The 27,639-nt window shown below is 39.7% G+C and overlaps 1 protein-coding gene across 1 annotated transcript in view; it reads right to left on the bottom strand.

Annotated features, from left to right (window-relative positions):
* Positions 1-263: 263 nt before the first annotated feature.
* TPH2 (tryptophan hydroxylase 2) overlaps positions 264-27,639 on the bottom strand; it is a 94,473-nt gene continuing 67,097 nt past the window's right edge. The window contains exons 9-11 of the mRNA XM_010370738.1: positions 9,532-9,627; positions 670-803; positions 264-539 (exon numbers count right to left, since the gene is read on the bottom strand). Of these exons, the coding sequence (XP_010369040.1) occupies positions 365-539; positions 670-803; positions 9,532-9,627 (405 nt within the window). The 3' untranslated portion in view covers positions 264-364. The remainder of the gene's footprint in view (positions 540-669; positions 804-9,531; positions 9,628-27,639) is intronic.

Genomic DNA, 27,639 nt, shown 5'->3' on the forward strand with positions numbered 1-27,639 from the left:
TGAACACAGAGGAAAGGCTTAGATCTGAAAAAGAAAAGGGCTTAAGTTAGACTCGTAAGAGGGCTATTTGTTTACAAATTTTAAGCAGATGCAGTTTGGTTAAGGACACTAAGCAGGAATGTCAAATCTTTTCAAGACATTTAAACATATTACATTCTTTCATACAATGAGTGGTTATCTGCCATTGGGTTTCTTATGGTGTTTTAGATATTAACACAGTGAGTTACAAGATGGTATAGATGTACAGAATTGCATGCTTATTAGCCAAGCCATGACACAGAAGGTTATTTGTGCTATATGACACTGACGGAATTGCTGCTAAGCCGCAAAAAGATCATGCTGGCAACAACATTGGTTCCAGGCATCAAATCCCCAGATATTGGTTCATTTTGTTTAAGGCATCACACACTGTGTTCAAGTCGCTGCGAAGGTCCTGCACCACATTTTCAATACTTCTAGTGTCTTTCAGAATTTCAATACTCTGTGTGTAGGGATTGAAGTATACTGAGAAGGGACGGGTAATTGACTTTGCAAAGTCCCTGCAGAATAAACAGAAATAGAAAGAGATGTGATCAACCCTCATTGGTACAAGAGATAGACAAAAGGAAGGAATAGAGACAGAAAAATAAAGAGTTATTTTCTCTAGGTAGGAGAAAAAAAAAAGTTTACCTCATCTTTTCTTTGGCTTCTTCAAAACTTTCTGAAACAAAGTAGGCTTCCTGGAAGGTGGTGATAAGGCATTCCTGTAAGCAAGTTGTCTTTGGGTCAAAGGCTTTCACACATGCCTTGTCAGAAAGGGCATGCTGCAAAATATACCACAAAACCCGTTAAACTCTGTAATGAGACTTCCAAAGTGCCATGACATCACATTTTTACAACACATTTGATAGCTAGGTAATCCTACAGAGCTGCTCAGTTACTAGTCTGTCATGAAATATAGAACTCTCCTGTGTGCAGGGTAAATGGGACACTAGGATTTTGTTTGTTTGTCTGTTTGCTTTGTTTTTTTAAGTTTACTAGGTACTGTGGGAGAAAATGAGATTATGGTATTATTTAATTTATTACCAGCCAAATTCATACTGAAGGGCGGTTCAGAGTTATACCCCCACAGAAATGGGATTTTAAATCTATGCTATGAATAGAAGCAGGGACAGCATAAATATGCTCCTAAATGTATTGCTATAAGAAATGTACTAAAATTTCACTTAAATGGCAGAAGTAATAATTATCTGCGTGGAGAGATAATTGGGGCTCTGACTAAACTATTTGTTGACTCATTGCAGGATATTTTGAGGCCAGGTACTGTGTATCAACAGAGTCTGGAGTGGGCCTGTATATTTGAGGATACTTACGAAGCATTCATTTACCTTCCACCAACTACAGCAGAGCAATATACAGCAGATACATATTGCCAGTTGAGGAGAAAAGGAGCTCATACTAATAGTTAGAGTTACGCCAAGAGCAGGTATTAGAAAAACAGGAGAGCTGGTGTAATTACTCTTGGAACCATCATTAGCTCCGTTCAGCTCACTACATGACTGGCACTAAGAACAGCAGGGAACAATGAATGACTATATTCTCAAGATAAATTCAGTGATGTTAAAAGTTAGTGGTCATTTCCTGCCATGTGCCAGCCTGGCTATTTATAGACCCTAGATTGATGGTTCTAAAACGCAATGTGCATAAGAATCACTAAGGAGCTTATGAAAATGCAGATATCCAGGGTCTCAATTTCATTTGGCAGGTCTGGATGAAACCCAGAAATCTTCATTTTAAAGGAATCCAAGGTGACTCTGACATAAGTGGTTGTGAACTATATTTTGAGAAACACTCCTCTTGATTCTTTTTCTTAATTTAAGGGGGAAATTAGTTGGGAGAGAGAGGCAGAGAGAAAAAAATGGAGTAGCAGAAACTGCCGTGAACTGAGAGTTGGAAAACTGGGGCTTTAGTCCAGCTCTGAGTAACTTTAGTCCAGGCCTGGAAGATTTTGAAGACAATCTCTATCCCAGCCTCTGGATTCTACCCATTGTGCTTTTCTACCTTCTCAGTGTCTAACAATTAAAGTTCCCTGGAGAAGTTCTGAAAACCCTTTCCTGTTCAATATTCTTTGTGCCTTCCTCCAACAATTTCAAAATGCATGGAATGATTTATAGCCCTCCATGAAGAAGTCTGTGGTTCCCTAAGTTTGAAAATGCAATTGAGAACCAAAAGACTGACATGTAAGAGAAAGGGCACCCTGCATGTGATTTGCTTTCCTGCAAAGTTCCGTTGTCCAGATAAATGCACATATGAATCACAGAATGCAGAGGGCCTCTCAGCGTGAACTCATTTTTTTTGGCCCACAGAACAACTTCATTATAAGCAGAAGGTCACTACACTTGCAAATGCATTTGTGCTAGATTCAACGCAGGGCAGTGAACATCAAGGGATTTTGGTTCCACATGACCAATAATTCTGTCCACAATTTTAGAAACAAATTCGCAGTTTCAAGAAACAAAATGTCCCTTTATGAAAGCTGTTGCTTCTCTGCAAAAATTGGCTTCCTATTGGCTTGCCGTGATTTTCAGAATTCAAATTAGCTTTCTTTGCATCCATACACTCTAGTTACAATTAATGTACTATGTTGTTCTAATAGTCCGTTCATCCATCAGTACATATGGAAAGAAGGACAGTGGCTGGCTCAATGTGTTCAATCTTTCTACTCTCTCATCCCTGCATTCAGGGGCATGGCCAGAATGGTAGCAGAACAGGCTGTAAGAACATTAAAGCCATGGCTCCCTTGGGACATCCTTGCTAAGCTAAAGACATTTCACTGGGTCAAGGACAAGCACAAGAAAGAAGTGAAACTCATCTGTTTGTGTCTCCATTGCTTCTATAAGACATTAGCAACCTTAGCAGTCACTATATATAGAGGATGCCTCCAGAGGTGTGTATGCAACGACAGAGACTGAAATCAGTGTGGTTTTGGAAAAAAAAATCATTTTGTGACAATTCCACTGGATATCCAGATACTTATTTAGTCATTTTAACAGCTAAAAAGGATTAAAGTAGAACAAGAAAAGGCCCAGAGCATAGGACACACTGCCCCCGATTTCAAGAAAAAACAGTGGGTTCACACACGTGTAATTTGAGACAGACCATTAGGCAATATAGATCACACTTGGCCAATGTAATATTTAAAGGAAAAACTGGAAGTTAATTGTCTTAAGTTCTCAAAAATGCAGACTATCCTCAGGAGCCTGCTATGCATGTGATATGCTGGTTACCTGCTGGAGACCTTTCCACCCAGGGAGTATGGGACCAGTGCTGCTGTTTGGCTGTTAATGAATACGGGGGTAATAATGGTACCCATGGGTTAGCCTGGAGATGACAAGAACCTGGAGTTGGGGGAGCAGCCAGTGAATGAAGCCAACAAATGAAGTGATGATCACCCATATAAATGGCCTCATTTACCTGACCATGAGCTGACTGTGTGCTGAGTTCCAGGAACATCCATGCAGGCCACGAAGTCTCCCATCTCTGAATACTACAGTGTGTCCCAACAGGTATAAAATAGCATCCATGTCTTTGATTCCACCTTCTATTGCCCAATGGAGAAGTCCAACTGAGTTTGCTTCTCAGTTTCTATCCAGGTCTCACTCTAAGCCCCTCATTTTGGGGAGCAGCTATTGTACCCTCTTCTCTATGTCCAGAGTGGATTCTCTGTAAACATTGAACCAAACTACTTGATGTCCCCAGGGAACTCTGCAGTGATTCCATCTTGTAATGTTAGCAGTCTGATATCCTGAAGTTTGTAAGAATTAATCCAACTTCCTGCAGAGAGAAGCTTTATAATGCTGACAGAATCTGGTTGACAATCTTTTACTTTGAAGCCATTTTTAAAGTACAGGAATGCTTGAGAGTCACCTTCTCTCCTCAGAACACTCTCTAAAAGAACTATTTTGGATTTATCCATGGTGCTAGAGACAAGGGCACAGGGCTGGGAACCAGGGGACCTGGGTTCTAAATGTAGCTGTCTCCAGAGGCTAGACGTATAATATCAAATGAGTGAAACTACCCCATGTTGGGCGGCAGCTTTATCTTTGATAAACTGAAAAGATTGACCTAGATGAATTCTAAGACTCTTCTTGAAATATAATTTTAACAGACTGTAAGTATACAGCACTCATACCACCTTTACCTCCCTCCATACCAGCCACAATAAATTGACCATAGCAGCCCTTCCCACTGGGCCTGGGGATGGACTTCCCACCCTTCACCACAGTGGCGGTTACTACCAATTAATTGACTGTGGTGCACAAGTTAAGACTTATTTGCCATTCCAGTTTTTTTAATATAAAAATTTCTTTTCAATATAAAAAATTTCCCAGAATCCAACTATTAGTAGACAATACTATAAGGTAGTTAAAAATACAGGTCTTTATGGTTAAGAATACAGGTCTTTATAGTTAAGAATTGAGGTGTAAATCTGACTCCATCTCTACCTAACTACGTGTCCTTGGGCAAATTACTTTACCTCTGTAAGCCTATTTGAGTATTCATCTGGAAAATGGAAATACTAATAATCACATCTATAACCTGGGGTTGTGGTCAAAATTAAAAGAGGTAATGGATGCAAAGTGCCTGGCATGGGAAGTGCTCAGTATATTTAGTTATCATCACTAATTCAGTCCAGCGATGATGCTTTGTGTACAAATGTGTTCAGCCAAACCTTCCACCATTTGTGCAGCCCTCCTCCCTCAGGGGTCTGAAACCCATAGAGAATGAAATGGCCCCAGATCTGAGGCTTTCAGGTCCTAAACTATGATAGTGCCTGCCCTGGGTTCATCAGTTTAAAATCTTCCTTCTTCCCAGACACCTGCTTTTGCAATGACAGTTATTATCTCAACTATTCTAGATGCAAACCCTGTGATCCTCACTATCTATATTAGGACTGGTTAAAGTTGGAAAAAAAAAAAAAAAAAAACCTCAAGTGTGAAGTCAGGTTTGTGAATAGTTTGGGCCCTAGATTCTGAATAAGAATTTGCAAACACCCTACACTCACACCACAATCATCTTTTCCCACATCAAAAGAACAACAAATACATACATATATGTATAAATGCATTATGTGTCTATATAATATTTTTGAGCCTCCCTCAAAGCCTTATCCTGCTAAACAGCACAATGTGACATCTATATCCCCATTACCAAATTAGGCAATGATGCATTACACTTTTTTAAATTGGCAATTAGGCTACACCAATTTGAATAAGCTGCAGGGCCAAGGGAACAACCTCCATCTTCAAGCAATCGTTCCACAAAAACCAAAAACACGGTTTCCAGCTCCCAACATCCAGCATTTACTCTGTCATTACCAACAGCACTACCAACTTCATGAGAAGAAAGAGCAGGAGGAAGGGACTCGAAAGCCATCTGAACAAGGTAAATGTGTGAGAACTCAGGAGCAGTGAGTCCTTACTCTAGTCACACCACTGACCAAACAGATGACACCAGAGAACCCGCAAAGCCCTTGGGCCTCTTCTATACAGACTAGCAGTAATTCTGACCACCTCCCAGAGTTGCTGCAAGTGGTAATAAATACAAATTGCTTATATTAAATATAAAGCTATTCTGAGAATGCTGATTAATAGCTATATCAAGGCAACACAATAAATTTGCCATGCAAGATATCCTAAAACTAAAGCCAAAAAATCGTAAGTAACTCTGTTTAAACCATCAGCTTTTTCAAAACCCAAAGAGCAAAATAGATGTATTTATATGTAATATGTCAGCAACTACTATGGGGTGGATGTTAAGGCTACTTGCAAAAAAAAAAAAAAAAAAAAATCTAATCTCTGGCCTGAAAGATATAAATATCTAGACCTTACCCTTACTCATGAAAAAGTAGAAATTGCCTTTTGCTTTTGAGATAGGTTAACTTTTTGATATAAGACTCAGCCAATTCATTGACTAGCAATCATTTCCTCACCACCTAAAGTGAAAAAACTTTACTGTCACTTCTCTAAGAGAATTGGACTCAACAAAGATCCATATCATCACTTTCTTAGAATTTCCCTACTACATTCCAAGTTCTTGAAATCTTGGACCACCAATTTTGTGTTTGTTGAACAAAATAAATGAATAAGCAAGCAAATAATAAATCAAAAATGATAGACATATAGTTAGATCAACTCAGGATAAAGAGAAAAAGTGTGAAAGACACAAGTTAGACTGTGGGTAAAGCAATTATCCTACTTTCAAACTTTTCTTTAAAGTCAGTGTTCCAGGTGACTCAGCTCATTGTTAATTGTTCTCCACAGTGATGAAAGGTATGGAAAAGCCCCACCCAAATGCACTTTTTGGTATTCCTGTAAGTACACCACAGAACAGATCATTAGAATAAAAGAGGGGCAACCATTGCTGTGGGGGAAAAGGTGGTGTTTATGGTTATAAGATTTATGCTACCTTTTACAAGCTTTTCCATATTTATTTTGTTTCTATCTTCAAAAAGAATAAGTTTCCATTGTCAAAAAAAAAAGAGGAAAAAATGAAAGTTATCTGAACTACACATATACCACTTGGAAGTACTTGGCCAGCTCTAAAGAGCAACATCTATGCCTCAGGAAAATTTAGCCCCTTATAGCACAAAGTGTAGAATATGTTCTGTTTAAGAAGAGAAGGTGATTGTGGATACTTATGTAAAAGTTATAAAGATGACACCAAAACCTCCAGCAACTCCATCTAAAAAGTTATAAAGATGACACCAAAACCCTCTGGTAGCTGGGACTTACATTTGGGCTGCAGTTGGAACAGCATAAAATATTTTACTGCAAAAGGTAACTGCACTCAAAACTGTAAGCTTGTTTACACAGGAATAATGATAATGTTATTAATAAAGTTATCCCTACATGGGTCCAGGACTACCATTTTTTCATTCAAATAAAGATTAAAAGTTCTCAGAAGTGCTTTGAGAGGGCTCTGGGTACCTTCACAAGCAGGGCAAGGAGAATGTGGGGGAAGAGGTGCTAGGGAAAGCATCTTGTGTTACATATTCTCTGTGAAAAATCAGAAGATATTTCACATAGAAAGTATTTCTGAACTGTAAAAATGGTCCAATCATAACAATCGTAGGGATGTTGAGGTATTGGAATTTGAGAATGGAAGAACGATAATGATTGGAAGTAATGGACCAGAGCAAGAAGGTACTCTATGAACAATGCCCTTCTTGGTACGTATTTCTGGCTGATTTCCATTTCCAGATGATTCTGTCCACACTGGTAGGAACAAAAACAACAGATTCATCCTAATGCTGCCCACACATGCCTCATTAACCCGACCAGAAGGCCCTGTGGAAAGTCAGGGCCATGAGAGAGATCTGTTTCCTTCGTTTCTGGTGCAACTTATAAACCGTCTGAGGAGGATGTAAACAGACACAGCTCAAGAGCTACATCATTTTCTGACTCTATTATTCAGGGAAATCAAGAAACACTCTATAGAGTGCATGGTCTTATGGGGATATGACATCACGCTGTTGCTGTGGGCTTTGCCCACTGCACTAAGATTAACACCAAATAGATTCTTTGTTGAGAATTTAGTTTTTAAAAAAATTACCACATTACATCAGGTCATCAAGTTTTTGTTAGGTTGAATATTACTATCCTGTATTCCAGTGAACCCCAGACAGTTCTTCCAATGGACCAGATTTCAACTAGAATCTTGAGGGTCCACACGTGGCCCTCCACTGACACATCTGTGTACCCCATCCTTTCCTTGTTTACCCTTTCCATCCCTCAAGAATCACCATGGACAGCAGGGCCCTTGACAGGAAGGCTTCTCAGGAATGGCCTAATATGAGCCAGGCACATTTCTTGCATTGTCACACTTTTTGTATTATGTGGTTGGTTGCTTATCTCTTGCACTAAAGTGTACTGTAAACTCTCCGATGGCAGGGATCCTAGGGAGTGCAGCCTAGTGGTTAGGAGCTCAGATCCTAGAGCCTAGATGGCTGGGATTTGAGCCCAGCTCAACACTTATTAACTGTGTGATCTTAGGCAAGTTCTCTAATGTCTTTATGCCTCCGTTTTCTCATCTGTGATAAAAATATCCCTTATCTCACTGGGTTCTTATGAGCATTACATGGGTTAATATGTCTAAAGCACCAGAAATATTGTCTACTTAAATGCTTGTTCTGGCTGTTATCATTATTTTCTTTTTTTTTTTTTTTTTTTTTTTTTTGAGACAGAGTCTCCCCTGTTCCCAGGCTGGAGTGCAGTGGCATGAACTCGGCTCACTGCAACCTCCGCCTCCTGGGTTCAAGTGATTCTCTTGCCTCAGCCTCCTGAGTAGCTGGGATTATAGGTACCCGCCATCATGCCTGGCTAATTGTTGCATTTTTGTAGAGGTGTAGTTTCACCGTGTTGGACAGGGTGATCTTGAACTCCTGACCTCAGGTAATCGGCCCACCTCAGCCTCCCAAAGTGCTGAGATTACAACATGAGCCAATGCACCTGGCCTTTCTTCTTATTCTTCATCATTATTACTTGTCTTTTTATCCCCAGTGACTGCCATAGTACATGCACTAGGTGTTCAACCAAATGTTTGAGGAATGAATGAAGTCATCAAATAACCAGACTCAATAAAACTATAATTACTTTGCATCTCTCAATAATGCAAATGGCCAAAAAGTATCAATAACTATATACTTCCCATTTATATTACATAAGGATAATCATGCTCAAAATAAAAACTCAAGAATGATCCATAATCCTGACCTTAGTCTGAATAGTCAAAGAAAGGTTCAATTGTTTTCAGTACTATTCTAGATTGTATATCATACTGCATTTAAAATTCACCAAAACTTGCTATCCCCCCATGGTATAAATGGCAATTCTTAAATGGCAAGAATATTTAAATTATCAGAATATTCCAGGTCTCAACATGTCTGAAAAAAATGACCATTTTATTGTATTTTAAAACCAAAAAAAATCACATTCTTTAGGCATCATTACACATAATAGATACCTCTCTGATAATATACTTATTTGGTTTATTTCTCCAAATTGTTTATGTCCACACAGGTTTTAATGCACATTAACTTTGAAGAAGCTGAAATAACATCAAACTCCCCTTTAGGAAGTAGATGCTGGGGAGTCCAAAGGAGCCAGGGAGGTATTGGAAATCAGAGGAGCCAAGCCACGCTCACGAGTGAACTTCAATCGGTAGGATCACTGCTAGCTCACGGCCCACTTTTCAGCACTAAATTTAGCCCAGCCATTTGTTACCCAAGATTTGGGCATACATTTGTCATGGCTGTTGATGTATATACATGGCTGCTCATCCATTTGAGTCACACCACAAACCCAAAAAGGCATGACCCATTTTCAGAAGTGCAAAAAGTGAGGTCGGCACCCACATCCGAGGTGCCAAATCCTCTATGTTAAATATTTATGGAGTATCTGTGAGTAGGAATGCTCAGACAAACAAATCAATATTTCCTGTGACTTTGAACCAGTTTGCATGGGAAGGGTATTTTCTTTCACAGCTTCATACCTTTAATTCTCCAATGGAGGAAAGGAGTCCTGCTCCATATGCCCGCAGTTGCCCTTCTTGCTTGCAAAGACCAAACTCAATTGTGAAGAAATAGCACTGAAAAAAATGAACACACATCCAGTGAACTGGTCAATGAGTTATTTGATAGGATAAAATGGCACCCAAAACTAAATGCTGTGCTGTGCATAATTTCTTCAATATTATCAATTTAAATACATTTAAATTGAGAACACTTATTGAAATCTATTCTCTTGCTTAATATTCTCTCCCTAGGTTGAATGTATAGGAAAAAAGTATTAACTACTAAGAGTCTTATGCTCCCTGAATTCAGAAGTCCTGAGTCAAATTATATCCCCTGCAATCATTTTAAAAACAAAAAACACAAATACAGAAATGAATAAATATATCACAATGATACCTCCATAACAATATGCTATATATTTACCAATATTTACCAAATTGTGTTTCAGTGACATAAATCAGTTTATGCAAATGTGGAAAAATAAGTTGGAATCCAGTAATCGCTAACTGCTTTTGGCAGTTTGTTTATCAATTCAACAAACATTTGTTGGTGCCAGTGCTTGGTAAAGAAACAAGAGAGCAACCAAGAAAGCAAGTACCTCTATATGACACCAAATTACCAAAACCACAATTTTAGTATAATTTTTTAGTAAAATCTTAAATGTATATCTATGTTTGCATGTGTGTATGCATGTGTAGCTTTATATATGTATTTGTGTAGGTACATGCTCCTCGACTTACAATAGGTTTATATTTCAATAAACCCAGTAAGTTGAAAATAATATCCTAAGTTGAAAATGCATTTAATACATCTAACCTGCTGAACAGACTAGCTTAGCCTAGCCTACCTTAACAGTGCTCAGAACACTTACATTAGTCTACAGTTGAGCAAAATCATCCAACACAAAGCCTATTTCATAATAAAGTGTTGAAAACATCAAAATTCCAAATTTGAAGTATGGTTTCTACTGAATGCATGTCACTGTCACACCATCATGAAGTCAAAAAAAACTGTAAGTTGATCTAATATAAATTGGAAAGCAGTGGGGCGGTTGTTACACACACATACACACACACACACTTTCTTAGCCCAAGTTTTATCAGCATCAACAACTACTACAACTTCCCCAGGACATTAATATCTTAAATTGTTTCTGTTGGGTTTAGGAAATCAACCTAAACAGACAGAGGAATCTCTGCACAATGAGAAAAAAAAAATATCGCAGTGCTGTTGAGAGAGGCTGAACTCACACTATTTTTGCTCTGAAAGAAAAGTGCGATGCTGACAACAAGCAATAAAAATTCCATCAAATTAACACTGTCCTGCATTAGTGATGATAGAGCACTGAAGGTGTTAAGAAAGAGAATTTAAACACTCCTGAAAAGGGGCAGAAAATAATTATTATTTCCAGCACATGGCAGTTTTCTCTATTTTTATTTGGAGGCTAAGATGTCCCTTGGTTCAGGAAGGTTATATATTTTTTTGATGTGAGGGTGATCTCTGAGGTTGAATTATCCAAAGCTCTGCAGCACTGGGCTGGACCCAAAGGACTGATCATTTCCAGGTCATGGAGCTTAACCTCCAGAAGTAAATTTTTTTTTCCTGATTTACCTTCCAAAGAGGCTAAAATTACAGCCCTAGGCCGGGCGTGGTGGCTCACTCCTGTAATCCCAGCACTTTGGGAGGCCGAAGCAATCAGATCACCTGAGGTCAGGAGTTCAAGACCAGCCTGGCCAATATGGTGAAACCCCGTCTCTACTAAAAATACAAAAATTAGCTGGGCATGGTGGTGTGCCTGTAAAAAGCCTTCAAGCATATCCTCCAAAATTTTTGCATAATTCTGGATGCAATTAAGGGAAGTAATCATACAGTCATAGCTTCTCAGGAGACTGAGGCAGGAGAATCACTTGAACCCGAGAGGCAGAAGTTGCAGTGAGCTGAGTTCATGCCATTGCACTCCAGCCTGGGCAACAAGAGCGAAACTGCATCTCAAAAATAAGATAAAATAACAGCCCTTCCTACCCTCTATCACAACCTACAGCACCTACCAGCACTCCTCCTCACTCTGTTCCACCTTTTCATTCTTTCTATGAACCACTTTTTGACACAGACTGCAATTTCTGTATGCATGATATGTGCTGCTTATCATCTATCCCCCCACACTAGACTATAGACTCCACAAAAGCAGGTATCTCTGTTCATTTAGGACCAGGTTTTCCAAAGTCAGCACTATTGACATTTTAGGCTACCTAATTGTTGTGGGAGTCTGTCCTGTACATTGTAGGATGTTTAGCAGCATCTCTGGCCTCTACTAACTAGGTGTCAGTATCATCCCCACCCCCTTTGTAATAACCAAAAATGTCTGCAGACATTGGCAAATGTTCCCAGGAGAGCAACATCATCCTTGGTTGAGAACAACTGATCTAGACTAGTGTGTGAAAGATAACAAGAGCTCAATAAGCACTGGGTTAATAAATAAATGGTGAATGAATTAATGATCTCTAAGTTAAACTGGCATGTGGCAGAATGACCTGGAAGAAAGAAACACACAAAGGGATCCGAGTTCTAGTCTGAGTTCTGCTTCTAATTAGCTATGTGACTCTGATCCCAGGGTTGTAGTTTTCCTGCCTGTGACATCAATCCATCCATTCGTTCATCTATTCTGTGACATCCATCCCCCCATTCATTCACCTACTCTACAAATACTTCTTGAGCAACTATTACATGCCAGACTCTGCCCTAGATGCTAAGGATATGCAATGAACAAGGCAACAAATTCTGTGATCCCATGAAGCATATATGCTACTGGGATGAGACAGGCAATAACAAAACCAAAAATCAATAGCCAGATAATGTCAGGTGGAATACATTTTATATATATAACAAAACCATATAATATGTCAAATATTAAGCAGGGAATGTGACTATTTTAGAAAAAGGGTCAGAGATAGTTTCTGTGAAGGGGTAATGTTTAAGCTGCAAACAGCTTTAAAAGCAGCTTTTCATTAAGAAATTAAAAAGGCAGTTGTGCAAGGATATAGAGAAAATGATGTTCCTAGAAGAGAGGACAGCAAGTGTAAAGACCCTGAGGCAGGAATAGGTTTTTATTTCCAAGAGCAATGGGAAGTTACTGGAGGGTTCTAGGCAGGTGAAAGATATGTACTAACTTAGCTTTCAAAAGGTCATGGAGGTACTGCATGGAAAATAGATTGTAGGGGAGCAACAGTGAGTGGAAACAGACCAGCTAGAAGGCAGTGGCACACAAGAGTGGTGAGTGAACAGGAGTATGACTTGGGCCAAGGATGGCAGGGAGTTGGGAGAAGTAAATATCACAGAGCCCTTAGGAGAAGAACCAAGATAAAAAATGTAAATACATGTTGAAAAGCTAAAATACAGTCTTCAAGTATATCCTCCAAAAAATTTGCATAATTCTGGATGCAATTAAGGGAAGTAATCATACAGTCATAGAATACAGAACAAAGGCTTGGAAGTATCCTGGACGTTCAGCTCTCCTATTTTACCAAAAGGAAAATTCAAGTTGAGGAAGATGAAGTGATTTACCCAGGAGCAGTCTAGACGGTGACATTTACGAGATCTAGAGCTCAGGATTTTAAGGAGCTTGACATCAACATCTGTCACATTTTAAAGTTTCTAGATAAACAAATTAATAGATGCATAATTTTCCTTCACAACCAAATAATGGAGAAATGAAAGTCTAAAATGGAGGAAATCTAGAATGTCACAGTATCTTCTTAGTGTGCCTTTGGCTGATTTTCCTAATTTATATTGCACTTACAACACCTGACATGAAATCCTTGGAGCCTTAACATTGAATATAGAAGAGCTTGTGGAAAAAATGTGCTGTCAAATTCAAAAGCATCCAAAATACACATTCAGAGCCAGCTACAGGAGCATTTGGGTCAGCCTATTAAGCACATGTTTAATTTTTTTATGCTAAATCAATGCATACATAATTCATGGTCACATTTATGATCTAAACCAAAACACACTAAGAGAGCCTCTGAAAAAATCTGGTGTGCCATAGACACCGTCTTCACATAGATTTAGCAAACCATTCTAGTTTAAGGTAGGAATTAAAAGGTAGGTCTGCACCAATTCAACTAAAGATTCAAAGCTAAATCTCTCACCCAGTGTGTCTTTGGTTAATGTGCTTCTAGAATCAGAGCAATCTCAGAGGAAAGAGCCCCTATGCTCTTCCTTCCCGTTGCTCAGAATGCTCTCTGGCCCCAGACCTCATCTGGGAGTCCTTCCAGAAACTCTGGCCTTACATACTGCCATCTGCTCATTCCCTATTTACCTTTCCCTTTGGTTTCCTGCTGTCCTCAACCAAGGAAGGCCCCTAAATGCTGTTTCTGCAGCCCATTCTGTTTAGAGAATTAATCCTTTTGGTTTGAGACAGTTTTCTATTTGCAGCTCCATGTGTGGCTAACAGATAAAGAGAAATGGTAAGTTGCATCTGAAATTAGGTTATTAGCAAAATTTGAATCACAAACTTGCTTAGGATAATTTTTCTCTTTCTTTTTCTCTTTCTGTTTTCAATACTGGTGAAGACCTCAGAATGCATAGGGCATGATCACTAATCAGGAGGAGGGGACAACCACACATTGCTACAGTTTTAAATGCAAAGCCTACTTAGAGTTGCACTCAAAGACCCCTGAAGACCCTTCAGAAGTTGAGGATAACGAATTGCTTCATGAAAGTTTAAGAAAATATAATTTGGTTTCCTCAGAGAATTCTCCAGATGTGGCTCTATAATATATTCCTTAGAGATTTATCAAATGAATAATCCTACCTATTATCAAGAAAAAAAATAAAAATACGCTGAGACTTGTAAGAATATCTGTAAAAGAAAATTGCAGATTCTTGGCGACTAATGTCTTTTAAACAGAAACAAATAATAACACTAAGACTAACACCTCCCAAATTGAAGGGTACCTTTCATCAAAGCTGGTGCTCATGAATTCCAAATTTTACATGCCATTAATGACATGTAATTATTTATAAATATTTTATTTGGATATAATTACATATAATCATTAACTAAAAAACAAAACAGAAATGATAGCTCAGACCTCTTTTATGGAATAATGGCAGAGGCATTTACATACATACAGTCATTAAGCAGAAGAAAGTCTGAGTGACAATCTGAAATCCAAACACACTGTGGACCCGAGCTGCAGTGAGTGTGCTTAGGAAAATGAGATAGGTCGCCCAATGCTGCCATCTTCAGATCACTACTGGTAGTATACCATTCTCGCAGCAGTTCCGGCCTAGCCAAACGGGCAGTGGCAAAAGCTTGAAGGGACCAAGTCCGCAGACACAGAATCACACCAATAAAATATGTAATGGTGTCACCTGGTGATTTATAGAAGCACTCTATGCAAAACCCTTGTTATGTTTGGCATTAGGCACCTGAAGTTCTTGCTAAGGTCACAATTAAAGAGATGTATGACTTTGTCAAGGAACACTTGATGGGAAAGAAATTTACTGTTCCCATTTCCCTACTGAAGGGCCCTTTTGCCTCCCTCCTCTCACTGCCTCTGCATCCCTCCTTGAAATAATTACACAGCCTCTTCCTAAGGGTCTTTGAATATTCACATATTAGATTAAAATGATACATATAGGGGCCGGGCGCGGTGGCTCAAGCCTGTAATCCCAGCACTTTGGGAGGCCGAGACGGGCGGATCACGAGGTCAGGAGATCGAGACCATCCTGGCTAATACGGTGAAACCCCGTCTCTACTAAAAAATACAAAAAACTAGCCGGGCGACGAGGCGGGCGCCTGTAGTCCCAGCTACTCGGAAGGCTGAGGCAGGAGAATGGCGTGAACCCGGGAGGCGGAGCTTGCAGTGAGCTGAGAGCCGGCCACTGCACTCTAGCCTGGGCGGCAGAGCGAGACTCCGTCTCAAAAAAAAAAAAAAAAAAAAAAAATTGATACATATAAACTTCTAGGAGGAAGCCCGAGTTGCCTACTTCTTTCACTTTCTCCAGGAAATTGGCTTACACACGTCATTTAAGAAATAAATTCCTGAGTAAGCAAGGAAGTGACTGAGTGATATATTTTCTCTATCGCCTTCCCTAAAAATTTGATCTTGCATATTGGTAGCATATATTTTAAAATAATCACATACATCATTCCACATCTAGAATTCCATTATCTATATATCTAGCACATAGGCAGGAAGCAAGAAGTTATCAAAGAGAACTTAAAAGGACCCTTTTAAGATGGATTTGAGATTGGTTTGAGATATACCAAACATAACAAAAAGTTATACGCTAAATTTGGTGCACTTCACTTATAAGATAATCCCTCAGGTCCTCAGACCCTAGTTAACCTTATCTTGTACACAGTTCTAACAAAGCTTAGTTACGTAGCTTCCAAACCCACACCATCACTTAGGAGGGGAACAAGAAAAATATGTGTAAAAAGCAGCCCAACCCAAAAAGATCAGCAATACAATATTTGGTGTTTGAGTAAATAAATGCTCCATATTGATATTATCACTAAAGAACAGAATTCATCAATTATACAGAAATAACAAAATAATAGGAAAACTTAGCCAGAAGAAGACTTCCTCATTTAATAAAGTGTTCTCACATATGTTACCCTACTGCCCATTGTGAAGTAGATAGAGCACTTATTATTTCCATTTTACAGATGAGAATACTGAGACTCAAAGTTCAAGTGGTTTGCCCAGTTCCAAAACTAGTGGTTGCCAAAGCTAGGAATCACACACAAGTTTCCCGACTACAAATCCAGCATTCTTTTCTTATCAGTAACTGCACTTATGGATACAGGGCCACTGTCAGCTAGTCACACTGGCACAGCCATTCCTGTTGTTGAAATACTGAAATATTTCCAGGATGAGTGTAAATAGCTACCACTTTATGCTCCCCATGACCCCAGCCACTGACACTGCCCCATCCCTTTCTAGATTTCATCCCCCGCACCCTCCCCACCACTGTCACTTCTTCATGATCTAGCAAATAAAGGCTCAATGTCTATAAAGCTGGGAATTCCAGGATCCTGATCGGATGCTAGTCTAGCAAGCATCTGTGCTATTAGGGGCCCACGTCATAACAAAAAGATAAATCTCAGAAAAGAAGAATATCACTCAAAGATGTTCTAACATCAGCGGCTGTAGCTTTGGTAAGTGCATATAAAAACACATAAAAGGGCTCTGTGGCTGACAGCCTTCCTTTCACAGTGTTTTTGCTAACATTTTTCCATCTAGTTTTTGAGACAACTAGCATGTCAATGTATACACTTACAAAGTTGTTGAAAGCTAAAGGCCCCTCAAGGTCCGCTCGCACTTACCCCTTTACTACCTACCCCAGCTACTAGAGTTGGAATTTTGCTATATCAAAATGTCAGTTTACAAGCAGCAAGTGTTTTCCCACCTTTAACCAAGATTCCTTAATCTTGATTAAATTGCAAATGACAATAGTACTGAAATAAGAATGAGGCCTGATAGCTAAACAGGAAGCTTTGGAATAGAAGTTTTAAGGTGACAAAAATCAACATCGGAAATCAGAAGTGAAAACAGAGTCTGCATTGCTTAAACTATGGAGGTCCCACTGCCTCTGAAATATCTATCCCAACATCATTCATTCAAACCTCCCACCAGACATCAATTTTTGTTGTTTCTTCAATCATTTAAACTCCAAATACTCCTAAGAGTCACACATAAAGCCAAATCACACTAAGGCATCAACGACTACACCAATGCTTTGTTTTGCAGAGCAAGGATTCTTGAGTTAAAAATTTTTCTGTGCTGGGCATGGTGGCTCACGCCTATAATCCCAGCACTTTGGGAGGCCAAGGCGGGTGGATCGCCTGAGGTCAGGAGTTTGAAACCAGCCTGGCCAACATGGCGAAACCCCATCTCTACTGAAAATATAAAAATTAGCTAGACATGGGGATGGGTGCCTGTAATCCCAGCTACTCGGGAGGCTGAGGCAAGAGAATCACTTGAAACAGGGAGGCAGAGGTTGCAGTGAGCCGAGATCACTCCACTGCACTCCAGCCTGGGTGAGGGAGTGGGACTCCTCAAAAAAAAAAAAAAAAAAAAAAAATTCTGGGACTAGGCTTCCAAGAGATAGCAGAAAACAGGTTTTTGCATGCTTTATTATTTTGCCCTTGGCTAGTCCTATGTAAATTAAGACTGTAAAATGCTAGAAACTTCGAGATGGAAGATGTTAGGGCTGGTCCAGAGTTCTAGTCCTCACTAACATGGTTCTGTGCAATCCTGGGGCTGCAGCTGCTCTATAATCACAAGCCACCCATGTCACATCTTGAAGTCTCCCTTTGGCAATAGGAAGCCACTAATCAAGCATTCACAGATTTGGGATGTGGTCATTATATAGATTCCAAGTACCACTGGTCCAAATGTCTTTTGTGACTACAGCTACACCTAGATTTCTATTCTCATACTTTACCATATACTCTGTTTGAGCCTCTCAATGAAACCCACCATTTCACTGCTGTTGAAAAGGTGAAGACCCCTCAGGGTCCCCTCCCACTCTCACCCCTTTACCACCTACCCCAGCTAGAGTGTAAAAAATGTTCGAAACTTAGAGCTGGAAGACATTAGGGCTGGTCCATAGCAATCAGTAGGTCACAACTTCATCAAACCACAGTTTTTTAAATTAAATGTACTAAATTCCGCTGTGCTACGCTCTAGTTGAGATGACAAAAGTAGCTAAAGAGATGTTCTCTCTGCTCAAGAAAGCACACTATGGATACAGAGGGACTAATGATAATAATAAATCTCTCCTGTTTTTTCTCCTACCACAAACATTTCATTCTGTCTTGAAATCATCGTCGCTTATCTGTCTCAGGATGTGAAGAATATGAAGCTTGTGCCGAATTTTGAAGGAGAAATGGGATCTTAGAAGGATTGCAAGTAGAGAAGTTATTGGAAAAAGTAAATGGTCTAGGACACTGGCCTGAGGTATTGGGAGGGGTGGGGGTGATTTCAGGGAACCCAAAAGGCGCGTCATAGGAAGGTGGAGGTCAGTCAAATTACAGAATGTACCAGATCACAGGCTCCCCTGAGACCAGCAGAGATGGCCTCTTTTACCAGTGATTCTCCTCAAAGCAAGAGAGGGAAAAACAAGTGGAGAAAAGAGAAGAGTTGGAATTTGAGAAACATCTTGTCAGCTAGAAAAAGATGACCCTGAATTGTGAAAACAGCATACATTGTCTTAGGTTAAGAACAGTCATCGAATGAATTAAAATGTAAAAACCTAAGCTCTGAGGAAACATTATGGCAAACCTTGTGGAAAATTGATCATCAAATATAAGAGGGATATCCGTAGGAAGAAAAAAAAAAGCGTCAGCAGAAAACAACTTTTATTGAAGAATACGTCGACATAGGCAATTTTCAGCAGCGCTGTTTTAGTCTGAATGTTTCTGTGTGTTTCTTAACTATTACTTCCTATATCTTTTGGGTTGCTTTCAAGAATAAATGGATGATTGTGTTTAAGTGTTCTCTGGCCATTTCAGTTTTACTGCCCCTTCCTCAGCTTATCCGGGAGCATTTTCAACTGCAAAGAAGGCCACCTGACTTATTATTTAACACTGGTTCCTATACCAGCCTTTAATGGTATTTTCTAAAATAAAAAAAAAGAAGAAAGAAATATACCCCAATCTCTTCCTTTCACTTAAGGACTAACAGGAATGTCATGCATTCATTTGACATTGGTGCCACCCAAGCAGTTGGCCCACACTTAAAACTCTGGCAAGACCCATCTAAGATACTCCCATCTCCAAGACTCAATGGTAGGTCATGACAACCATCTGGTAGCCCAGTGACAACCTTTCATTGTCTCACTGCTCTAGAGTAAAAGTCCAAACTTCTTTAGGTGGCAGAAAAGACCCTCCATGGTCTAGCCATTGCTTTCTCTCCACCTTCATTGCTCAACCCTCTTCCTCCCGATTGTCCACCCCATGGGGAACTAGTGGCAATTGCACAGACTGATCCTGCTCTCTGCAGATTCCACCTGGGCACACTGTGTTCTCTCTGCTTGGAATGCTCTTGTCATTGCCCAGCCCCTTTGTCTTATTCGTGTCCATCTGGCTGATTAGGTGGCCCTCTTCCTATTCCCAAGGTAGCCCATATGAATCCACAAAGAAACTGCCAGTCTTCCTGCCTGTCCTCTCCACCAGACCCTGAGCTTCCTGGAATCAGGAACAGGGTCTGACTTTTGTTGTTGTCGTTGTTCTTGTTGTTGTTCTTGTTGTTCTTGTTGTTGAATTCCTGCTCTCTATCATCCTGCCTGACATGCAGAAGGTACTCAGCAAATAGCCAAGGTAGGAAGAGAGAAAGAGAGGGAGGGAGGGAATAGATAAGCAAGAAGAGTTGCCCTGCAGGGCATGCCAACAGAGCCAATGCCAGCCTTCTAAGTGAGTCATTACTAACCTCAGTCAATTTTCCAGTATTACAGACTGTAAAAGTCTACAGTAGCCATCAAAGTGGTTTTCACTTATAGGTTTAGAAATATATCTGCTCTTTGACCTCTCTCTCTAGTCCCTTTAAACAATAGCCAGTGGTCCCCAAGTCAGTGAGGAAGGGTGGAACCAGCCTCCTTGCCACAGTCAGGCCCTAAGACACCACAGGCCTTTTGGAGCATGGATGAATGTTGGTTGGCAGGTAGCTCCTACAGAAGATAGGCAGCAGTTTTGTGGTTAAGCGGTTTCTGGTCTCCTGCATTACAAGCAGCAACTCTGAAGACCCATTGATTCTGACATCTGGATTCTCATCCAAAAATGCCAGGGGGAAAGTTTTTCAGTTTGCTGCTTTTGAAGGTTGTAGCCAACTGGAGACTAGCCAGGGAAAATGCTAGGGAATGGAGGAGTTTGTAATAGATCCAAGCTCCAAAGCGCCTCACAGCCCAACCTGCTTAGAATTAGCACCTATGAGGAATTTCTATCAGCATCACTGCCCAGACCTTCATTTAGCAGATGATGAAACACAAGATCAGACAGATGCTATTTTTTCTTGGAGATGAATCTGTGAGATGTCCATCCATCCAATTCTGTTTTTTACAAAATTCAATGTCTCTTTAAAAATGGGTTTTACGAATACAAACAGGCTTCTTTTATTCCTTCTGGACCTGCAGGTATTTTGAGTTTCACGAATCAAAAGCTAGTTTTATATTCAGCAGTCTCACTCATCGAACCTTAGAAATAGTACATGAGCCTCAGTGTAACATCTCCATAACAAAGCAATTGACAGAATTTGGCTCTTCTTTTAAAGCAAATCCATCTTTTCCCAAATGACGCTTTGTTGAACTTACATAACTAGCTACCTTGAAATAGCTAAACTTCACTGTGAGGACACGGACACACACACACACACAGGTACATATCATTTTCATATCAGGTTCATGGATCAGCATTCCATTTATATATGTGCTTCATCTACTTTGCACAGAAGACCTGCTTAAGCAAATTCTATAGCTTTGGCAGTGCCCAGGAACTGACTTTTATAATCTAAGCAATTCTGAGCTCCTTGAAAAAGAAAACTGATGAGCGCATTCTCAGCCATTCATCCTTTGGCATGTCCTAAAATGTTCTGCATCAAATCACACATTCTCCCCAGATGTGGTGATTTTAAAGGTCAGCTCTCGAATGCTACTATGAAAAATGAGGTTTTTACTGACTCCCACGTGAGCTGTGGGTAGTCACCACTGCCTTTTAGAGGGTCATTTTATTTTTATTCCTGCATTACTAAAAGCAACACCCTCCTAGACATTAGGTCTAAGGAGCTTGCACTTTCTCCCCTATTTCTTTCCACACAAGACAGAGAATCCTGGAAGATGATTTTATGTCTGAAAGCTGACGAGAAATGTATGTTTGGCAGGGAGAGTCATTCTTGCCACTCCATTGCACTGAGCAGTCTTCTATTTTAAGTTTTTATTAATGAAGTCATGTTTCTTTTCTAGTCACTAACCATCACCACTAGCATCATCATCTCTCATACTCAGAGCTGACACCAAGCATCTATATGTGTAAATGGGACTGAGAAGATACACCTGTGAACTGGGGTCCCTGTCACACTGAGGGTCTTTTGGTAATTGAACCTCTAGAAGGCATTTAAGCTCAGTTGAGCTCACCTCTCTCTAATAATAATCACTGCCAGTTACTGAAGCCTGCACTCCACCAGACACAGTGTTAAGCACTTTGCATCATATTCACAACAACCCTGAGAGGCAGACACTATGAAAGTAATGTAATGTGGTAGTTTGAGCATTGACTTTGGATTGAGAGACCAAGGTTCAAGGGCATGCTTTGTCATTTACTTGACCTTGGAGACGTTATCTAACCATTCTGAGTTTTAGGTTCCCTGTGTGTAAAATGGATAAAATAAAATAACTACTACTTATTGAAGTTATATTATTTGCCAGTGCTAAATCCTCCATTTCACAGATGGGGAAACTGAGATGTAGCTTGAGTAACTTCTGCAAATTTAAGGGCAACAGAAGTAGATTGGAATTAAGTGTGCCTAACCCCCAAAGACTATGCTGTTTTTTACCATACCACACTATCCTCCTTCTGTCCCCGGAGTGACTGAACATTACAGACCCCCAGAATTGATGTTTACATCGTGTTCTTGATAGCTGAGCTTGGTGTATGCCAGAAAAGACAGGGGTCTGTCTAGCTTTCCTGCAGCCATTCTGCCATGTCCTGCCCTGGGGTAGGTGCCTTCATTTCCTTTGTGACTCCTAGATCGCCTAAGAAACACAACACAGGCCTATTGAAAGTCAATGAGGAACACACACTATAAATAAGTCAGTCACAAAAGGAAGACTAGTCCTCTTAGTCTCACCATTTGGAAATGGCACTCCAATTAGCACTGTTCATGAGAGCTGAGATTACAATCAATGAGGCTAGTTTAGAAATATAATAAGTTGTGTCTCTATTAAAAAGCCATATTACAAAGCACAAAACAAAATACTATGTAATATTACTTTACAGCATTCTACTTATGTTTGCATTATTTGATGGACACAAAATTAGTTTGGTAAAGGATAGTGAAAATTCATGAGACAATAAAGGATGATGACTTGAAATATTTCTGGTGTCTCATGACAAGTTATTTTGCCAACTTACTCTCTGGCTCTGGCTACCAAGAAGAGAGCTGGTAGCCAGAATGACAATCCCAAGCTTAGAATGACAATCCCTCTCTTCTCTTTCCCTTCCCCTAATCAATCAGTAGAGGCAGGACAGGCAGGTGATTGAAGACAAAGTTCCACTTCCCAGTGGAGGATCATGAACCCAATTTAAGGGGACAACAGCAACTCAACTCTGACCAATTAGTCACTGGTATAAAGCAATCTGACTGCCAGAGAAGCTGGTTTTCTTTTGTTTTTGTTTTTGAGAGAAGCTAAGAATCTGGATGTCATGTGATATCCTCTGATGTGTAAATATGAGCAATTTTTTACACCGTAAGCAAGATGCAGGCATACACACACACACACACACACACACACACACACTCCTCAGATATTAACCAGACCAGAAGATGCTGCTTTGTAATCTCTTTTTTAGAGGATTGCATGATTTAAACACCCTGAAATCCACTTTGTAGCAATAAATTGCCTCTCCAGGACAATGAACAAGGGCCTCTGCTGCCTCGTCTGGTCACAACTTACCCTAACACCCTAAACTCCTGAGAAGTGGTTTGCTAGACTGTACCACGACTCAGAAAACATGTCTCAGCCCCTGCCATTATTCTGCATTATGGTCTTACACACAACATTTAACTTGTCTGAACTTCCCTTTATTCACCTATAAAGTGGGGATTCCTTTCCTCACCAAAATTGTATTAAGCACCAATTGTGTGTGCAGCATCATGTGAATGAATACCAGGACTGTGTTAAGGGATAATATGAGTCCTGCCTCCCTTGAAGTGCAATTGTGAGACTCACATGAATGAACACATGTCAGATGCTAAATAAATGTAAGAACTATAACCCAGTTGAAGATTCCCTGCTCTGGGACAATAAGGAACAACGTTATCTGTGTGGCTAACTCATCCCATCTCAGGGTTCTGATTCTGCAAAGAAATTACATTCTGATTAGACAAGCATGGGCTTAATTATAGGTCAACAGTTTCTGAATCTCAATCTAAGGAGTTTTCCAATGTAGAGATAACCCATTAGATGCAAACGTTTCCTGAAGTATTAACATCTATTCTATCAGTAAGCATATGTAACAGCAAATTAAACTTTACCAGTTTGACTGCTGAGAGAAGCCTCCCCTCAGGAAGCCACCTTTGATCAGCCATCTTGCTCCCTGAACCTGATGTGAGTGCCCTTCTTCTTCTATCTTTGCCTTCACAAGCTATAAAGTCCCTGTTCACTTATCTATATCCCTCGGTAGACTATAAGCTCCCAAAAAGTAGGACTAGCTGTTTAACAGTTGAATTCCTCAGTCCTGGCACATAGTAGTTGCTCAGTAAATATTACTTAATGAATAAATGAATGGGCCATAACTGATTCTATCAGTGCTGTGGAAAATACATTTAATAGGAATACAATAAGAGTATGCCTTTGCTAGAACACCTTTGCAAAGAAGCAAAATCCAATGCCCTTACCTTGCCTATTATAGCCTTGGCTTTTTTCTTGGAAGAACTAAGACTCCTTAATTAGATTTGAAAGAGGAAAAAGTGAACAGCCAAAAAAAAGTTTTTGTGAGAGCTAAACAATTATATGTTTCTAAAGCATGTCATTTTAAGGTACATCCCCTTGTTTTATTACAGAGAACTTTTAAACCTTGCTAGTTAGACACCAACATAGGACCCCTGTGTACAAACATGAAGACATATCCAAAACGCATCAAAACTAGAGCAAACAACATCTTTTGGAACTCTTCCAATGGCTTCTTTGCATACTTGTATGTTAATGAAGCCATCTTACAGCCAAACTGCAAACACCTGGCTGGAGTTCTCAGCAGCTTGAACTCATAAGGAGGAGCAGCCAAGATTTGAAACCCCAAATTTATTGCTTTATTTAGTTATTCAGGGAGGGCTGCATGTATTTATGAACAGCATCACTCCTAATCTGCTTAAGAAGTTTAGTCAGGAATTCATCTTTCACAGGCCCTCACTGGCACAAACAATATTTTCTCATTTGTTTTCCCCAAGCTGCTTCCTGTGACTTGCCTTTCTCTAGGCTTGGGGGAGGTGTGCTATTAACTCAGGGGAAGCCTCCTCCATCTCCAAGGAGAAGCTCGACATCTCTTAGGGGAGGCCTTACCTCTACTATTTACGGTTAAAACACTTTACATTGCAAAGTAGCATGCTATCTCCATCTAAAACCATTCTGTAATATAAACTGCACAGTCTACACTTCAGAAGGGAAAATGTGAGTTGCTGAATGGTAGAGGATTACCCAAGGTCACAGAAGAAAGTAAGAAACTCTCCAGGGGCCTTTCCTGGACATGAGTGCTTTCTGATATGGCCACCTAGAAGTCTGAGAGTACACTCATGTGAAACATGCTAGCTGGCATTTTTTGAACACTTAGCACTGTGCTAAGCAGCTTCGCAATGCATGATCTCGTCAATTTTCACAACAGCTCTACAAGATTGGATAGTACCATTAGCCTCATTTTAAAGATGACAAAACTGGGGCACAGAGAGGTTAAGTAACTTGTCCAAGGTTACTGACAAAGATCTTCATCTTAACTAAACTCTAATCAGGTTCCTCTGAGCCATTTTTCCAGTGACACCTTGACTTTGGTGCTTCTGTACTCATGTCTACATTGTCCAATGTTAGCAAGAATCCTGCTAAATTGTTTAATTTAGCCAGAATCCCTTACCCTTGACATCTGATTGCCCTCAATATCTGATTGGAATCACCCTTGATATTTGATCATCCTCAGAATCTGATCAGATTCCTCATCCCCTACCTTTCCCCAGATGATGTCTGAATCATCCTGGCCTGTCTTCCACAAGAGTCCAGTTAGGTCGGTTTAGCCAGAATTCTCCCTTGCCCCTGAGGTTTCCTCTTAGTAACTCTCCATGCACTGACCACCACCTCCACAACCCTGTTTCTTGGCTATAAAGTCTCACTTTTCTTGGTTGTATCAGGATTTGAGCCTAATCTCCCTCCCTTACTGCAAAACTCGATTGCAATGGTTTCTGCACCTATCCTGATAGTCCTGCATAAAGTCTTCCTTACCATTCTTTAACAAGTGTTATGAATAATCTTCTCTTTAACCTCATCCAGCCAGTAAGTGACAGAACCTGGGTATAAACCCAGGTAAGTTAACCCCAAAACTTGCACTCTGAATTACCCACTATACTATACTGCCTCAGGAGCAGGTCCCTACAGTGCACAGCTCTGGAAAACTGCATAGTGTCATATACAGTAGAGTTCACTCTATTTTGTGGATTCCAGTTTCCCTTTTACGCCCTACTAGTTTGAGTGTCTGGGACCAAGTGCAGTGGGAGAGCTGTAGAATACTTTTGCTACTGGCAGGTGTATATTTATGATCTAAACTCAAAATTAGAACAATGAAAGGGACAAGTATTGATTAGACTGGATGAAAATGGCTCTCACTAATGGGGACAGAACTAAAGGAAAATTTGAAGATTGAGGAAATATGTGTGGAAAACAATTATTTAATTAAAAAGTGGTATCTGCTCAACTTTTTCTCAAAACAAAGAAGGAAAAGCAAACAAAACTCATTAGTCACAGATAATGTTCACTAAAACACTTCGCAACTTAGTTGAGTGGAAGTCACAAACCCCATATTTCTAGAATATACCCAATTTATTCTTTCCTCTGTAGATATAAAAGATAAAGACTCTCCTGACAGCACAAGTGTTTGATAAATGGATGCACACCTCCATGCTCCTTTTTCCAATGACAGAACTTCCATTTACTAAGTTCTTATTTGACTTGGCAAAATGACTTCAGAAAAACTAGAAGACTATATGCCAAAATGTTAAGAGTGTTTATTGCTGCTGTGATAGTGTAAGTGATCTTTATTTTCCCTCCTTATCTATGTTTTAAAATTTTCTACAATAAATATATATTACCTTTTTAATAAGAAAGAGGAAAAAAGATTTTTGTAAAGACTTTAAAGCCCCCTCAGTAAAGAAGTCCCTGAGTCACCTTGCATCAGCCTCCTCTTCGTTGCTGAAGAGATGATTTTTTATGGACATTCTAAAGGACAGACTTTCAGATCCTGAAAAAAATGATGAGCACCCCCCTCACAAGGTGATTCATTCCTCCCAAACCTAACAGCATTTCTTACTTACCCCTAGTCTGGATTTAAGCCCTCAAATGACAGCATTTCCTTTTTCTAGGAGACATTTCCCCAGTGTGAAATTCACCCATCAGAAATAGTCCAGAAATGCCCATCCTTACTAAAGTGACAAGCCTATAAAACTCTAAGCAAATTGCAATATTTCTAAGAAGAGAGCAAAGAGATTTCTAATCACTGTGTGTTCAATCTCATGTCGTGTTTCTTATTGTGATACCATTCATGGTGGTGGCTCATAATGTACAGTAATACATTTTACATCTACTAAATGTATTCTGGGTTTTTATATCACAGTTCAGAAGAATAGCTTTAGAAATCCTTTTGACTCCTTTATTTGAAAACTACATTTGTGGAATGGGGTAATTAAATCCCTATAGTTTGATATAACATTACCTCTGCTATTCTAGCTCATAAAAAAATCCCAACCATCTTCTTTCTGCTTTTGCTAGAAATGGAATTACACCACAGATATTTCTGTTAATACAAGTCTAAGATTTTGAGAGCCTACTCCATTGTAGTTAAACTAGAAAACTCTTTCTTTTGTACATCTTTATGGAAACTGAAATGACTGCAGAAATCTTCTGTGCTTGATGAATGTATTCTAGCTTACTTTGAGAAGAAAAAGTAAGAAGGCCTCAATGTCAGGACTTTCGAATTATGGGAAGAACTAGAGAATTGGAGGACTTAAAATGACTTTAAAATTATATATCCAATAACACACTCCTTCGATGCAGTTAGAATTTTTTAGGTAATGGTGAGAAGAAGTATTTCCAGACCTGGGTATGAT

This window comes from Rhinopithecus roxellana, chromosome 10, assembly GCF_007565055.1.
Source record: "Rhinopithecus roxellana isolate Shanxi Qingling chromosome 10, ASM756505v1, whole genome shotgun sequence".
NCBI classification, from domain to species: domain Eukaryota; kingdom Metazoa; phylum Chordata; class Mammalia; order Primates; family Cercopithecidae; genus Rhinopithecus; species Rhinopithecus roxellana.